This window comes from Macrobrachium rosenbergii, chromosome 55 (genome assembly GCF_040412425.1).
Source record: "Macrobrachium rosenbergii isolate ZJJX-2024 chromosome 55, ASM4041242v1, whole genome shotgun sequence".
NCBI classification, from domain to species: Eukaryota; Metazoa; Arthropoda; class Malacostraca; order Decapoda; family Palaemonidae; genus Macrobrachium; species Macrobrachium rosenbergii.
In genome coordinates, this window is record NC_089795.1 from 16,762,215 (window position 1) to 16,780,155 (window position 17,941).

Consider the following 17,941-nt stretch of genomic DNA (forward strand, 5'->3'; position numbering starts at 1 on the left):
GTAGACTGGTTCAGCGACCGCTTGATTAATGATTTAACTAATCAATGAAAGGAACATCGGGAGAGTCAGACTACCCTTGTCTTTCAGCTTTCAGGTTGAAGGACATCAAAGTCGTTAGACTCATGATCAATTCAGCGTATAGAATTTAACTACATTCTGCTAAGACGGAAGAGCCGAAAGAAGTTCCAACGAGATTCTTTTGACATCCCATAATGTATTACCTTCAGATACACCAGAGGTGCCATTTTGTGGTATTAGAAAATTACTACTGTTACCATAGCCTCAGAGATTTATATAGTTGATCACCGTCTCACAAGTGTACAGTAAGTGTCATTACACCTCAGATTCTTCCATAAAACTCAGCGCTATTTGGGTTAGCCTAACGCTCCGCAAATCGCAATGAAATTGATATTCGTCATTTTTCATAATGATTGCTTCTGCGCCTCTGTTTTTAGAATGTGTAAAATATAGCTCTTCAGGAAAAGAACCTTTGTGATTACGCGAATCATCTTCATTGTGATAAGTTTCAACGACCCTTACCTATATGTGAAAGTAAAAATAGTTTCAAGAATAAAGACAAAATATGCAGTAGATGTATGAGGGACAGAGGACAACACAAAGACAACAGGGTGGGTAGAAAAATGGTCTATATTGGAACCCAATTTATTTCTCTATAGATTTCGAAATGTTTAAGAAAACCGAGTCTTTGTAAGGGCAAGCACATTTAGCGTATATCCAGAATCTCGTATTTTGATGTTTACTTTGTATTTCAATTCTGTCCTTTGGATAATTCTGAAATTAACACATGTTGCCGAAATGCACAGTGAATATATAACGAACATTCTTGCATTGTGTTCAAGAAAGGAAGGCAGTGCCGCTGACAGCGACAACGATCCAGACAGGTGACACGAGCACCCTTCGGTGCCTTTGCTGGTGGCAAAGCAGCCTGCGAGAATGGACAAATCGCTGTTGACGACGCTGCCTTTACATTGCTGGCATGGAAAGTGAAGCTGTGAATGGAAATTTTATAACTGCTGATCAGTTATAAAATTAAAACTAATTCACAGTACTAGAAGCTTTTAGAGTGAGTTCATATTCAGTAAATGTAACCATCATTACCATGTATGAAATTCGACTAACCTTTCCTTGGAAACTGATTTAAGTGCACTATAAAAAAAAAATTATTATAAGGAGAATTCCTCAGAGATTTAGAATATTACATTTTTGATAAGCACGGACATACAGTTATCTGAAAAATTTGGCAGGATTTTGATAATGCCCTCTTCTGACGTTTCAGTAAATGCATCAAAATCTTATAACTGGGATTTTTTTTTTTCCTTGTCCGCAGCAGCAACTAGGAATGGTAACTGAACGACAGATGACGCTCGATGTAAAACGCAGGAGGCAAGAGGGAACCCTCTGGCGATTTCACGCTGGAATACAACGCTGTTATGTTTAGGGTCAGTACAGTGTGGAATCCGGATGAAAAGCTTTAATATTTGATCTTGAAGAATGGAAGGTAAATTTCAGAGTGTTTGCATTTTCTCCAGCGCGACGTGCTCCCAGATGTGTTTAGCTGCTTACTCAAGCTTTCCATCATCTGACTCCCGTGAGCGAATGAAAACGAGAGTTGCGGCCTCATTTATCCACAGGTGAAAATTTGTGAGTGGCGGAGTGCTCAAAGGCATGACGAGACCGATTTCGCCGGAGTCGAGAAGTTCGGTCGTCTGTCGGGGCTCGGGAGTCGCTCTCCTGACACAGGTGGCCAAAGGTATAGCGGCAACGTCGTGCTCCTCCACACCCAAGAACTTTTTAATCGGATACAACACTAATGTTTGTGAGAATGTGAAGTGTGCCTGGACGCTGTGGAATTGCCATTTTGATTTGTAACCTATATAAGATAAAACCAGAAAGCAAGAGATACAAACAAATAAACGATCTTAAGAATCCATATCTGCCTACAATAACCACTGGTGTTTACAAGAAGGACTAGACTTTGAAATGCTCTCCGGGACGTTTGTTCTGGTTATCGTCTCATCCGTTGTAGGAGCCATTCGACATGTAAGTATACTGATAAGAGCATTTTTGTGTGATATATATATATATATATATATATATATATATATATATATATATATATATATATATATATATATATATATATATATATACATACACACATATACATACACACACACACTGCTGGCGGCAGTGATATGTTCACTAAACTACTTAGCCTATCGTTCGATTGAAAAGGTTAGGACAGAATTTGACGAAGCCTGTTATGAGAGATTGCACACAGGATTCGGTAGCTTCCCCGGTGAAAAACTGAAGAAAATCGGCAGACTAGAAAACGAATGACTACCTACTACTGGATGTGAGACTATCAAAAAACCCCAGAAGCTGTCTGCACATGAGCCCCTTGATACCCATCGTGCAGGGCGCGAGAGCAGATTCCTTACCGCCATAAATACTTCTTGAAAATCAGAAGAATAGCCCCTGGATTCAGGTTTGCTAAGGGAAAAGACGAAAGTGGAAGAAACTATATATGATTATTAAGTTGTTTCCCAAATCATTTACAATCCTAGGTGCCATTCTTGATTACAAATTCCCTAAATTTAGTTTAGCATCAAGTCTATGTCTTCTTCAATTGTACAAAAATCGGTGGGATGGGAGTATTAAGAATTTTAAAGATCTGTCTATCATAAGGAAATGTTCAAATTCTTTTGGATACTGTTCTCCCGTTTGATCTTCAATAGCCGACTCGCATCCTAAATTGTTGTACGACAACTTGAGTTCTGTCACATTTCTGTTCTTAATGTTAATCTCTGGCACCGTCATTCAATGTAACTGTGGTCCTGCTTTGCATTCGGATCTTCCCATGCTCTAACATCGTCCGTGATGAAATAGATTAAGTTAGCTCTAACCGCTTGCCTCTTTTTTATATGAGGTTCAGTAACGTACGGGTTTCCAGTTCTTTTTTCAGGTGTCACTAAATTACGAAAGTCATGTAGTTGAGTCACTGGAACTTCAGAAGTTCACGCTTTTTGCAATTGAATTTTGGTTTATTTTGCATTATAATTAAACCTATTTTTTCCTTGCTATTTCTTTTTTATAATTTACTCTTTACATCCCAGTTTCTTTTTCTGTACTGTGCTGAGCTGCTCTCCTTATTGTTATATTCAAGAAATTAATTGAAGAACACTCCGTCATCGATAGTCACGAGCAGTCTGCTAATGAAATACCCATGAATGCACTACTGGGAGACAATCTAATACGTCTACAAACAGCCCTGATTATTTTTTTTAGATAAACATCACCGAAAGTTACTGTAAAAAATGATCGTCGGAACTAAATATTTTTTACTCCAACTACGGTGCAATGCTGTTCGAAGATAGGATATTGACAAAGCCTCCGGTATTTGCAAATATTATGCCTCATGCTTCGTATCTCCTTTGAGCCATTGCTTGAATAATCTTCCCTTATCTGGATGCATCAGCCACTCGTGATCTTCATCATGTAGAAAAGGAGAGGCGAAATGCTTTTTTCCTGACGGTGGCGGTTATACCTTTCGTAAGGTATACATACACACACACACACACACACACACACACACACACACACACACACACACACACACACACACACACATATATATATATATATATATATATATATATATATATATATATATATATATATATATATATATATATATATATATATGTGTGTGTGTGTGTGTGTGTGTGTGTATGTATATCGTCTTTTTAAACATGAGCATCTACATCTGTTAGCGCCACTACGTCAAGCTAGTAGCATCCACTTAGAAGTGCCGCCCTTACAGCTTATCAATTTTTTTTACCTTTGTCAAAAACTGTTTGTTCGTGTATATATTTGTCTTTTGCTGCTTTGTCCGGCTTCATTTACTTATTGATTCAATTATTTGTTACTTCACGTTTTTGTCTTATTATCCGGGTATTTTATTTAATGGAAGATTTATCGCCAAGATGTTTTTCTTTCGTTATATGTGTATGCGTCATCCTACATCATAATGATAACAGTAATACTTCGGAACTTGCTGCGACTATTCACGAATGTTGTGTTTTCAAGAGAGAGAGAGAGAGAGAGAGAGAGAGAGAGAGAGAGAGAGAGAGAGAGAGAGAGATATCAGTGCTTTCACCTGAATAGCTGATAGAGGAAGCATAAGCTGACACAATTGCACCAATTCTCAGTTGAGCCATTAGGTTTTCTTTACAGCTCTGAGATTACCACATTTGGACATTTTTCATTTAATGGTCCAGTAGAAGACATTTTTTGGACAGTCACCTACAAATCAATCAACACGACTATGTATTTCATAATTTAGGATGCATGTATTGTCCACATGAGAATCGAGCCACATCTCTTGCAGATCAATGGAGAGTCGAGTTGTTAACCCTCTTCAGGAAAGCCTCGCCTTACATCGAAAGCGAGTGTCACTTCTGAAAAATGATTGTTCTTCATTTATGAAGCAACGCCCACTTATGCTGTATTTTGTATGTGTGGATCACAATTTTGAAAAAATTAGGATGTGAAAGTGGACCTATCGCCCCATTCGTGGGAAAGATCCCAGTGGAGGTCTTTTTCCCGCCAAAGCCAGGCACGGCTGTATAGGAATGATCAAATGTGCAATTATCTTCAGGCAAGTCCTCCTCTATCAATGTTGCTGCTAAGAAATATCATCGTAGAAAATATTTGGAATAAATGGCCATAAAGTTGTTACTCTGTAATCGTTAACAGCAAGAGCTCATCCATCTGCTGTGCACCGAGTTGGACCGCTACTGGCAAAGTCCTGCAACATCATTTTTCGAGCAAATGTGAACTTTGGAAAATGAATGTCCATTCTATTCTCATTCCCGGTTTTCACCACTAGTATTACGTCCAAGCATTTTAACTCCCTTTGTTGCCATAGTAATAATAAACTCCAAAAGCTTGTGGAACCCATTTCATCTATATTCCAAAGATTCCTTGGGTAGTTGTTAGTGTCCACTAAATTCTGACGGTATGCTCTTAGCTCTGGGTTTTTATACATGAAAGCATTTAAATAGTCTTTCGCAGCCATCTTAGATTCGGTACGGAAACGATGAGGACCTTCCATCTTCTCTGAAATTTATAAGCAAGAAGAGTCTTTTTCCATGAGTTGTTATCAGGCCTATCAGGACCTTTTCCATTTCCTGTACTAGGCTCACTAACCTCTCAAATTTCACGCGAAACTGTGGCCTAAGACGTTCTAGTTGAATAACTTCTGATTGCTTAACTTTTCCATACCGGTGTTACCTTAGAGTTTTGAAAGGAATGCCGTACCCTTTTGATATCCATAGGAGGCCAAGCTGTTTTCTTCTAATGATGATATTGCATAAAGAAACTGCGATCTCAGAGCATACTAACAACGTTATTAAAGTGTTATCTGTTTTCATTAAAAAATGGGACATAAAGCCTACCTACCAGGGGAGTGAAAAGCTCAAGTATATCTTAGTTTAACCAGACCACTGAGCTGGTTATCAGCTCTCCTAGGGCTGGCCCGAAGGATTAAATTTATTTTACGTGCTTAAGAACCAATTGGTTACCTAGCAACGGGACCTACAGCTTATTGTGGAATCCGAACCACATTATGACGAGAAATTAATTTCTATCACCAGAAATAAATTCCTCTAACTCTTCATTGGCCGCTCGGAGAGTCGAACGCTGGGCCATAGCGTGCTAGCCCAAAGCTCTACCCACCCCTCCAATGAAGAACTAGTGGTAAGCTTAGCGCTAGGCATTGTGCCATACAGACTAGAGGACCTTTGATCCTGAAGGCCTTGTTTAAATAAACAAAAGTGGCTTCTATGAGCACGTAAGTAATTGATGAAAGCAGACTTCAAACATATGTTCAAGACCACAAAGTTTCAGCATTCTTTTCCTAAAATACTGCTGCAGTCACACATTGCTTACATGATACATTAGTACTTACATGGTGAAACGTTCCCTGTGGTCACAGGAAATTTTATTGACACCCTGGAGGGCAGATGACTCTTCGACGCAACCACCCTTTCTATGAGGCTGGGCATCAACGGAAAAGCTAATGCTGAGGCCACATAAACCTTATTACCTTAGAAGGGCTTTCACTCAACCTACCCTACCTGTCGGACATAACGTAAAGGACTGATAAAAGAACCCCAGCCGTTTTCTTGCATTTACACATCAGTGATCTAAGAACTGAAGACGTATTCACGACAGTACGATGCCTTGAATTTTAGGTATTGAATTGACAACTGCCCTGCACACGGACAAATCTCGTTTGACAGTATTTTTTGGTGGTCTTCAGTATTATTTAAAATGACCGAATTATGTCACTTTCCTTCACTAGCCTCGTTTGGTGTCGTCAAGGGTTAATTAAACTAAAGGTTTAAATCAATTTCGCTTTACAACGACAAGCTGCGTGATCAGAGTATTTCGCGGAAGATCGAGATACAGTTCATGCGCTGATTCACATCGATGTTACTACCTTTGGGGAACTGCTGGTTAGCGTTTTCTTGGGATGCCATGAACGAACATTGGGTCTGCATGGAAGTTAACACACGCAATATGAGAGAGAGAGAGAGAGAGAGAGAGAGAGAGAGAGAGAGAGAGAGAGAGAGAGAGAGAGATTAAGCCAGCCATGAGTCGTCACTGGATTTGTTTCGAAGTCGTTATTCAGGAATTATGATAAACATTGTATATTCACTGGTATTTTTATTCGTTTAATTTTACCTATATGTTATTTTTACTTATTTTTCTGTATTTTATTCTCTTTCGTGGAGGCGTGATTAACAAGCAAATTTTATTTCATATGGAAATGCCAAAACTTCATGAATGATATTAGACTCACCGGTAGTGGTCAGTATTGCTGCATTAATTTTATTCTTCCTCTTTTGTCTCAGCGGTATGAACACCTTACTTGATAATTATGTTCCCAGTATTGTACCCACGCAGTTGACAGTAACGGCAATATAAAAGAGGGTGAAGGCGATAGTTTGTGGGTAATGAATTGCACGGTTAGACTGGCCGTCAAAGAAGGCTACGCAAATCTGTCTACTTTATAAGGAAGGGCTCGTGTCAGGTAAGGCGCTGAGCGAGGTCGCCTCTACACTATTGTCCATACAGTAGTAATGGTGGCGCCAGAAGTTACCCACGGGAAAATAAAAATAATTCGCGGATGCGCACTGTATTTTATTCGGTAAGATATACTTTATGTCTGCATGTATAACAGCATCCCGTAGAGTGTTAAGTGTCTGTAGCTATTGTTGTGTGGGCTGTATTATGCCCATCAAGATTACGAGATCTTCGATTTGAATTTGATGTTTTGTGTGTGTCAATATCCAAAGAATATTGGTGTGTGCATGCGTGCGTGTGTGTGTGTGTGTGTGTGTGTGTGTGTGTGTGTGTGTGAACACGCGCATTCTCGGTGGAGACTACGCATGTGTCCAACCCTGTGCATGGACGAGGATTTAGCTATGAACGCGTTACACTCGCCTTAGATACATATTTTCATTTCTGTAGTATATGTCGTAAGTTGTTGATCTGATGCTGTTTGATTCGTTTCTAGTTAATGCGCTGTAAACGATATGCACTTTACTGAGACCCTTTGGATTTGTCTTGGCTTGAAATTGCGAGATTAATACGCTACTGCAGACTGCTTCAATATGCGCCTCAGCTTTCAACCTGTGAAGTAATAATCTTGGAATGGTCCCTGCACCTTCTGGATGTTGATGCCCTTCGCTCTAACGCTTCTGTCACGACATGAACTTTGCATTGCATAGATGTCCTTCTCCGTTCAAAATATCATTACTATTAAAAATGGTCCTAGGCTATAACTAAACAGCGTGTTTCTTAGATTGCTCATTCCTGCTCGTCACATTTTTATACGCTACACGTGGTAACCAAAGAAAAAATGAGAGGCGGATGCACGAAGCTTCTAGATCGATGGTTCTCACCCTGGGGGGCGTCAGCAATTTCCAGGGGAGGCGCGAGGCCTACGGAAAATGTAAAAATTCTAGAATAATTATATTCGTTATGCTCTTAACAAGAGTGAGGAACTAATATTCGGAAGTTTATGAAATGAGTGAAAAAGTATCGCCTTCTAACGTTAGTTTCCTATAGTCTACCATTCTAGTTAGACTCGCTAGGCTTACCATTATTTTGTAATTATTTACCTCCCTACCTGTCCCTCGAAACTCCTTCTCTTTCTTTTTTTTTATTTTCCTCCTAATCTGGGAGGGAATTTTACTCATAGATGCAAGGGGGGCGTGGAGGGAAGGACCAGCTCTTAGAGGGGGCGTGGTAATAAAAAGGTTGAGAACCACTGTTCTAGATGGTGAAACATTGACTGAAATTTTAGGAGACGACATTGATGTTGACCCTGTTTTGAGTTTTTGAAACGCTTGTGGTTTTTATGAAAATATCTTATAATTTTTTTAAATTTTATTTATGGAAGTTTTAATTCCATTAGAAATTCAATGTTTTCGATTTTACCTTTTTCAACATTGACCTTTAGAATGTCTATTATAAACTCATTATCTATATCATTTCCATTTTCATTCATTCTCAACTTAACGCTGAATGACCCTATGGGTCCCAGTGGTTGCCTTTAAGTCCGAATCAAATATTCCATTCCGCTATTCTAACCACGCCACGTGTGCTGCTGCCAGGGCATTAACATTTGCTGATTCGATTTCATTTTAGCTTCTCCCCAAACACTTTTGTTTATCCATCACTGAGGTCGACTGATGATCTCTTATTTTACCTTATACATCTGTCATCATCTCTAAAGAACAGTTGGGAACCTTTCTTGCTGTTATTCACATCTTCCTGACCTTTGACAGGTTCTGTTAAACAGCTCTGCGAACTCATTTCGAATTACGATTGGTAATGCTCCGTCTGGTTCATTAATGAACGCTTTCATACTCCATGCTGTCTTCTGGATCCATGCCAGGATGAATGCTCTTCACAAGTCACCTTCCTATCCTTCTCAGTCGTCTTTCTGAGTTCCTCAGTTCCACTCATTCAGTCTCGTGGGGCAAATATTAATTATACAAGGGTAATATCTCTGAGGGATCTCGACGAAACTTTACTTCGTATTTCATGGTCTAATACTCTTTTGTTCCAGTAATGTATTCAGTAACCTGAAAATTGAACTCTTCTATCGTGCTTTACGGATAAGAAGTGATAATAACAATTTTTTGGAAAGATTACATCATAGACTTGCCAGTAAACTGATAAGAACCTGGGTGTACTTTTTAGGCCCTGTACATATCACTTATTTCTGGCTAGACCCTTCTGGTATATATGAGACCTAACCATCATGTAGTATGGAATATTGTTCTAATGTCTGGGAGGCGCTCTTCACATTGCTCTTTTCGCCAGATTTAAGTTGAAGGCTTTCCCTTGGGGACTCAGCCTTTACCTCAAAGGTTGTCCTTTCCTCTTCTTCTATAGATACTTTGGCAATGATCTTGAATGCTTCTTTCTGCCATGCAAACATTAAGCTTTACTTTTCCACAGATGCCGCTTAGGAACAGGGAACGTGAGAGTTTGTCAGTTTGATCAGCTCTTCATGCAATCAATTTTTGCCTTTCTCTCTGTTTTCGGCATCGATTAAACTACAATTTACGATTTCAGTTCTACGTTATTGCGGGAAGGAAGCCGATTGCATTTTCTCTTCTTGCAGTTAACTAGCTTGATTGGGCGGTGATGCTCGTCTCGGTAGCTGCAACATTCAAATGGTAGGGAAACAATAGGCCTTTAAAGATATTTTTAGACGTTTGTGTTTGTGCAAAAGACAATTCACATACCTTCATTTCTCATGCATTGATGTTATTTCTGTGAAAAAGAAGGTATTTGATTTATGCATATTTGCAGTTTTCCACGGTGAGAGAGAGAGAGAGAGAGAGAGAGAGAGAGAGAGAGAGAGAGAGAGAGAGAGAGAGAGAGAGAGAGAGAGATTTTCCCTCCATATGCAGTGAGAGTATTACCTAGATCATAACACCGAAGGAGAGAAGCGACCGAGTTGCTCTTAGAGCTTCATACAACCTGGCATGCGACTCAACCGCTGAGTGCCATATGGTGGACTCTGCACTTTCTCTGAATGAATCTCACGGGATTTCTAGAATGATGAGGAACTTTTCTCTTCATAATTAAACTTATTAGATAGAATACAACATAGAATTTAGGCCAAAAGACAAGCACTGGGAATTATGAGGTCATTCAGCGCTGAAAAGGAAATTGTTAGTAAGAAAGTTTGAAAGTTGTAGGCGGAAAGCCTCGCAGTTGCACTAGGAAACAATTTTTAGAGGGTGGAAAGTCAGATGGAAAAAAACAGAATATGAACGGAGGTACAGGTAAAAAAATGAGAGAGGTTACAGCTAGGGACCGAAGAGATAATTAAAGTTATTGAATGTCAATATATTTATCCATGACCATTGAAAATTAATATTTAATGACTTCTAGTATTCCTGCATGTTTTGTATCTACACTTCGCTGCTATTGGCGTGTAGAACTTCGAGGTTAAGTCTTTTACTTTTTGTTCATATGGAATATATATATATATATATATATATATATATATATATATATATATATATATATATATATATATATATATGTGTGTGTGTGTGTGTGTGTGTGTGTGTGTGTTTATATATATATATATATATATATATATATATATATATATATATATACATATATATATATATATATATATATATATATATATATATATTGTTACATTCTGGAGCCGGTTGGGATAATGGAAATGATTATTTTAATTAACTGCCTTGAAAGCCAGCACAAAGCTCTCAGAATGTAAGCGATATAAATGGGATGAATAAACTGACTTACCTTGATATCACATCTAAGTAAACAGAGAATTGGAGGTCGCCATGGGGGGAAGTTAACCAGTTATGAAATTTAAAATGAATTTATTTACAAATGAGGCAATCTGGAAATTAGTATGAAGGGGCTGACTGAGCAGTAAGCAAGCACATACAATGTGCAATAAAATTAGACAATGCATAGCAAATTGCTGAATATAAAAGGCTACGGCCCTGAAATAGTTTAACACGCAAATGAACGTGAAGGTTGCTACTGGTTAAATGCTTTTGTGATAACGCAACTTGTTTATCAGGGGGGGAACTGTCTAGTGTCCCGGACTGCTAATCAGAAGATTCCTGCATGTGGCAGTTAAACGTCTAAGCTATTTTTGGTTCACAAGGCATGGAACAGACCGCCCGAGGTGCTGGATAACAGGTTCTGGAAGAGAATTCCAGGCTAACATTCAAAACCCAATGAGTTTCTCTCACATGAACTTAATTATGCACGATGGAGGAATTGATCAATTAAATTCAATTAGCACAGATAACACTATGGAGGGGAAAGGCTAATTATTATTGAATTAATTTACTTTGAGCTTAGGCTAGTCATGAGGGCAAGGGCTGTTAGGTTTGATTTGGATGAAGGGGCTTGGTTTAGGAGAGTGAAAGTTGGAAATTCGGAAAAATGGAGAGAAATTAACTAGAAGAAAAGCAGAAACTGGCGTAGTTGCATTTCTTATCGTACTTGATTGCACCTGTGCAGGAAGCTCGCTTGCAGAAGACGAATTGCGGCCGCGGAAGTTCACAATGTCAGCGTACAAAGGGAGAAAGGACCTCTCTAATGATGGAGCGCCTGGCCCCTTTAGTGGAATGGAGTGCGTCTGAGGTCTGTGTGGGCGCGAAGCGTCTCATAATTTTGTTTTTGGCGGCGGGCACAAGACACCGGTCAACCTGAAATGCAATTTCCACCAGTACAAAGTTCGAAGGGAAATAGATCTTATGGCTAAGACTCTTAAAGGTAAGGAGGGCAGCCCACTTACATCCCTGATTCGCCCTTTGTACTTAACGGCTATCTAACCCCCCCCAAAAAAACATCCGATGGTGGGGTTAACAGGTCGGTACTGTTTTCCCCCAAATCAGGTGATCTGGGGGATAGGGCTACATAAGTTCACTCCCCTTCATGGCGTCTCTTCCAGCCGCGCCATTAATTCTACTCCACAGCTGACGGACAGAGAGACGAATTTTTATAAATACGGAAGAATATATATATATATATATATATATATATATATATATATATATATTATATAGCTATATATTGTATGTATATATATATATATTCTTGTATAGCTGTATTTGATTATTAAGATTCTCTCTCTCTCTCTCTCTCTCTCTCTCTCTCTCTCTCTCTCTCTCTCTCTCTCTCTCGCTGTGCCTGTGCATTGATGTATTACAAGAACAGTCACCTTCAAAACTGAATATCGAGTTCAAATGATGTCACAATGATGGTATCGATAGTGTATAGGCTGTTTGCAAGTGAATGAGGACATGAGTTGCAGGACTCACAACAAACTCTTGAAAGGAAAGGAGAGAAAGAGAGGAAGAGGGAATTTCCATTAGTTGATTGATTTATAGATTTTAGGCGTACATGCCAAGCACTGGGGCAACTAAGGCCATTCAGCACTGAAACGGAAATTGACAGTAAAAGTTTGAAAGGTGTAACAGGAGGAAAACCTCCCAGTTGCGCTATGAATCAGTTGTTAGGAGAGGGTGGACAATAAGGTGGAAGAAAGAAAATATGAACGGAGGTACAGTAAAAGGATCGAAAGCAGCTGCAGCTAGGGGCCGAAGGGACGCTGCAAAGACCCTTAAGTAATACCTACATTGCACCACATGAGGTGCACTGTACCCTCTACGTCTCCGGGAGATGGCAACTCTCATACATGCATACATAGAGAGTGAGTTCCCGTCAGTACCAAAGACGATTCCTTCTTTTTCCGTTTTTGCTACCTAACGGTACCATACACGTTTCCTACAGAGAAGCGCTCTGCTTGAGTAGTATAATTCTGTGACATGAAACCAGTTTTTAAAACTGATCTTTGAACATCATATTTCATCTTTTAATTCTTATGATCATTTGAAATATTTTAAAATAGGCGGAAACTGAAAATTTTCGGTTTGTCTTCTGTTGCAAATAGCTGATTGCTCTCACATGGAGAGGAGGCGTTTCTATGTAAATACGTAGTCTCTGTCACTGATCCTAATTTCAAAACTAGTTTCAAAAATGGCTAAAAGGTGAAGGAACGAAAACCTGGATAAAGAGGTCGGGCACTCACTGCTTTTGGGATCCATTTCCATGGAAGTAAGTTCATTTTTACTTAAGTTTATGCTGTCCACGGTCATAGCTATCTCATTATCATAGATCCAGTTCCTAGTCAAAAAGCGTAGGAGTGAAATATGTCGAACTGAATCCATCATGAAAATATGGGAATGTGCACGAGTTTGCGACTGGTCAGGCACAAACACTTTGGGAGGAGTTGACGGAAATGCACACAGTCAAATATACATTATAATTCTCAATATATATATATATATATATATATATATATATATATATATATATATATATATATATATATATATATATATATATATATATATATATGGTATATATATATATATATATATATATATATATATATATATATATATATATATATATATATATATATATATGTGTGTGTGTGTGTGTGTGTGTGTGTGTGTGTGTGTGTGTGTGCGTGTGTGTGTGTGTGTGTAAATATGTATGTGTTTGTTAGTATTAAGCCGTTTCACCTAGTAGGAAGTGGATATTTATAAAAGAACGCCAGTGGTCTCTGCCACATCCACACTTACACTGCTGATTTAAGAATAATCTCACATGCAGAAAATGTCCACAATACTAACTGCTTCATACACTTGCACTGCAGGCTCACCAGCAGCACGCTCAATGCCTTACAAACACTGCACCACTGACTTCCATCTTGTCCGCACGCTTTTGCTTTCTGGATGTTGAAGCCCCTCCTTTCAAATACTTCTTTCACGTCATCTGTCCATGTTTTTCTATGGTTATTTGCGTGGAAATTCAAGGTATGAGGTTGCAGATCTCATGGCCCAGCCATTTGCTGACTTTCACACAACGCAGGGTGGTGACATTTTGCCAGAATTTCACAGGTATAAGAAACTAACTCCCACTGGCCTGATGTGAAGAGGCTACACTGCCATTTACGACACTATTTTCTTCCAAGAAGGGGCCCACAACCCTTCAAGAGGCGCACCACTGCCTTGGTACGGTATAACTGAAACCCAAACCATTTGGGCTTCCCAGTACAAGCATGTAACACCTCACTACCAACACAGTAGCAGTCTACATCAAAGGGACTGACCTGGCATCTCTGGAAATAAGGTCATTCGCCATTTACGGGGTATATCCTTCCCCAAGGGATTTGCATGGACTTACAGTATTACATATATACTGTACACATGTACGCATCCATGTATTTATGTATATATGTATGTATGTTTAACGAGTTGTGTGATTGTTTTTTCACATATGACGAACTTCACAAGGACCATGGCTATAAGTACAGCGTAACAAGAGCACCATCTCTGGGTCTCTTTCAGTGAGAGGAGCTCCTCCTCTGCAGGATAACGATTTCGAGTTAGCATGAAGATTGGTTTTCTACTCGAAGTACCTGTGAATAGCTTGTCATAGTTAATATCCTTAAAAATACTCTTTTGTGCGTCTTTCACCTTCAACTGCCACTGATGAAGTTAGTTATATTCGGAGTTTGATTATTCTGCGGTTGTTATTACTGTCTCATCCGTTACAGAATGTTTGTAGCTTGCCAACAAAAAGTCACGAATCTCTTATTTGCGGAGGAAACGCTGCTTTCTGTAGATGGCGTCTCTGCACGACTTTCCTTTCTGCGGCGTCGAAATTGACGGTCATTGGCTCCTCTGGCGGGAGACTTGAACAAGCTGCGTGGAGAAATCTTGATTTGGAATGGAGGCAGCCTGCGAGGCATATGTGGCTGAGGTTTTGTAGAAATCGGCTCAGTGTTCAGGCTCACCTTAGCTGCTATTCTTAATTGGGCCAGGGCCTAGTTATCTTCTCTTTTCCTGGATATGCACATGGGGATTATTATTATTATTATTATTATTATTATTATTATTATTATTATTATTATCGTATACATATGAGAGAATGGAGGTGGATATGGGTTTTTAATCAAAGCAGAATTTAATGCCTCGCTACTTGACGAAAGTTTCAGTTGAAGCAATAAAATGAATTTCACTTTAACTATGCTATGTTGAGTGATATCATCAAGTCAACTTACCATCATGTCAGTCTAAGCTGATACCTAAACCTAAAGGAATGCAAGGGAAGATGGACATCATCACCAATAAGGTCATACATATTTCTTTTCAGAGTAAATTTAGAAGTTGTCAGCATTTGCAGATTTTTAGATGGGCTGCACTTGTCAGAGAAGGATGAGATTTCAAATTTATGACAGCTAATACTAATAATTCTTGCATTTCGTAACAATACCTAAAGGGCCGATTAATTTACTTATGTTTTGTTGCAAAAGCATCACAACTGTTATTATAATGCTTTGATATCTTTTCATTTTTCAAATGAGCTGTAACAGCAAGTTTACTTTCAAGATCTGAGATGTCATTGGTTTGGTATGCATATGTGATATGTAATTGGTTTGACAATGTAATTATTCTTCACTTATATATATATATATATATATATATATATATATATATATATATATATATATATATATATATATATATATATATATATATAAGGTATGGAGAGAGAACACACTAGCACATACACAGGCGCATCATACTGTAGGCATGAGGAGCCAAAGGGAGCAGAATGAGTTGATTACAAGAATTTTTTGGATTTGCAGCCTTCGTGACTGCAGTATGAAGGAGCAATGACCACAAAGCGCTGTGACGAAGCTCAGTAGAACTAAAGAGATGTGGGTTACGTATGATGTTGCCATTACTAAGTTTGCCTTCATATCATAGATTCAGGAGTTGAAAGGGAAATAGTTTCTTGTGTGGAATTTCTCTTTTTTTTTTTATGTTAGCCGTCTGGATAAAATCGAAGATTGGTTTTTAAACGTTATTCGTAAAAAAAAAAAAATAAACCGTAGAAAACATACAATATACCATTACAATTTAGCCTCCGTAGGGTGGTAGCGCCGTCAGTACACCTCGTTGGATGAGTCGGTAGAGTTCTCGGCTAGCACTCTGTTAAGCCCGAGTTCGAGACTTCGGCCGGCCAATGAAGAATTAGAGGAATTTATTTCTGGTGATAGAAATTCATTTCTTGGTATAATGTGGTTCGGATACCACAATAAGCTGTAGATCCCGTTGCTAGGTAACCAATTGGTTCTTGGCCACGTCAAATAAGTCTAATCCTTCGGGCCAGCCCTAGGAGAGCTGTTAATCAGCTTAGTGGTCAGGTTAAACTAAGGTATACTTAACTTACGCGGTGCACTGTAGGCATTACTTAAGGTTCTTTGAAGCGTGCCTTCGGCCCCTAGCTGCAACCCCTTTCGTTCCTTTTACTGTACCTCCTTGCGTATTCTCTTTCTTCCAACTTACTTTCCACCATCTCCTAACAATTGATTCATAGTGCGACTGCGAGGTTTTCCTCCTGTTACAACTTTACAACCTTTTACTGTCAATTTCCGTTTCAACGCTCAATGCTCTTAGGTCCTAGTGGCCTTTGGCCTAAATTCTGTATTCAATTCAACGACAATTTAGCCTAATGATGTTGGTTTAATGTTATGCCTAATGTGATCTTTGGATCTATGAATTCATTAGTCAGTGACATCAGTGGCGATGTGCTTAATGACTGATAAACAACGAATCAGTCAGTTCTTGGAGGAAAATCTTGTTTCGGCGCCAATCTTCTCTCTGGTATCCTTCGGTAAGGTTGTATCGACTCAGCAAGGAGCAGAAAGCCAGCTAAGAACTCTCTCTCTCTCTCTCTCTCTCTCTCTTTTAACGTGATTTCTGACCAGTAGAAGCTTACAGATATGCAATATACAGTATGAAGATTAACACTTAAAATTTCTCGTTTATGTAAATGATATCCACAGACTTATTTCAATGTGTAAAGGTATCAGCAATGGCCATTACACAGTTAAACGTATGTGCCGTGTGTGTGCGCGCGCGTGTGTGTGTTCAACTGAGAGCTATGTCAGAACGTGTCAACAAATCCAGTAGTGGCCGTCTTACCCTTTCTCTTGTAAATATCACGAGAGGGCTCTTATGGTGTTTGGTTAGCCGCAACGGCAACTTTCCTCTCCGTTTCTATGGCGCTCAGTCAGTCACCCCTGCTTACGTTTCAGAGTACGAGGTACAGCGAGCACAGGACTTGGACTTTTTTAAAGGATGTTCTATTAATGGAAGATTTTACAGCACAGTGCTCCGTTCAATCCACATGTTATAAATGGCCCGTCAGGGATGAGTCTGGCTACATGTAAAGTTGCGAAAATATGCAATACTTTAAGTTATCGAAGTCACTGCAAGCCATCTTGGAAAATTCGCAGTCAAAGGGAATCATATATGGTAAGTTCACCTAACCCGACCGGGATTCACAACTACAGCATTTGGACCCTATAGCCTACCAACCCCGGAAGGCAAGGTTTAAATCCCGGTCAGGTTATGCGCACTGACCATTAATAATCGCCTCTGGTTGCAAATGACTCCCAAGTGGCCCACTTGTGAATTCCATTTCATAGGATATTCATTCATGCGTCACTGACTGAAAGCATAAAAATTCAAGTGCAATATTCTTGGCAAATTATCAGATTTGTATTTGATTCAAATATCTTGATATGTTTACGTACTATCGTAAAAAATATCGTTCCTCTTCATTTTGAAAGATATTTACTCATCATTTGGAAACTACGTATTCTCAGAGTGCTTAGTATGTATGTCATATGTCAATTATTATCATCATTATTGTAACTTACCCGTCAAAAATGAGTCACATT

At 39.0% G+C, this 17,941-nt stretch overlaps 1 protein-coding gene across 1 annotated transcript in view; it reads left to right on the plus strand.

Annotated features, from left to right (window-relative positions):
• Nucleotides 1–1,357: 1,357 nt before the first annotated feature.
• The window catches only part of LOC136835327 (microfibril-associated glycoprotein 4-like), a 43,075-nt gene continuing 26,491 nt past the window's right edge, over nt 1,358–17,941 (plus strand). The window contains exon 1 of the mRNA XM_067098673.1: nt 1,358–2,061. Within this exon, the coding sequence (XP_066954774.1) occupies nt 2,002–2,061 (60 nt within the window). The 5' untranslated portion in view covers nt 1,358–2,001. The remainder of the gene's footprint in view (nt 2,062–17,941) is intronic.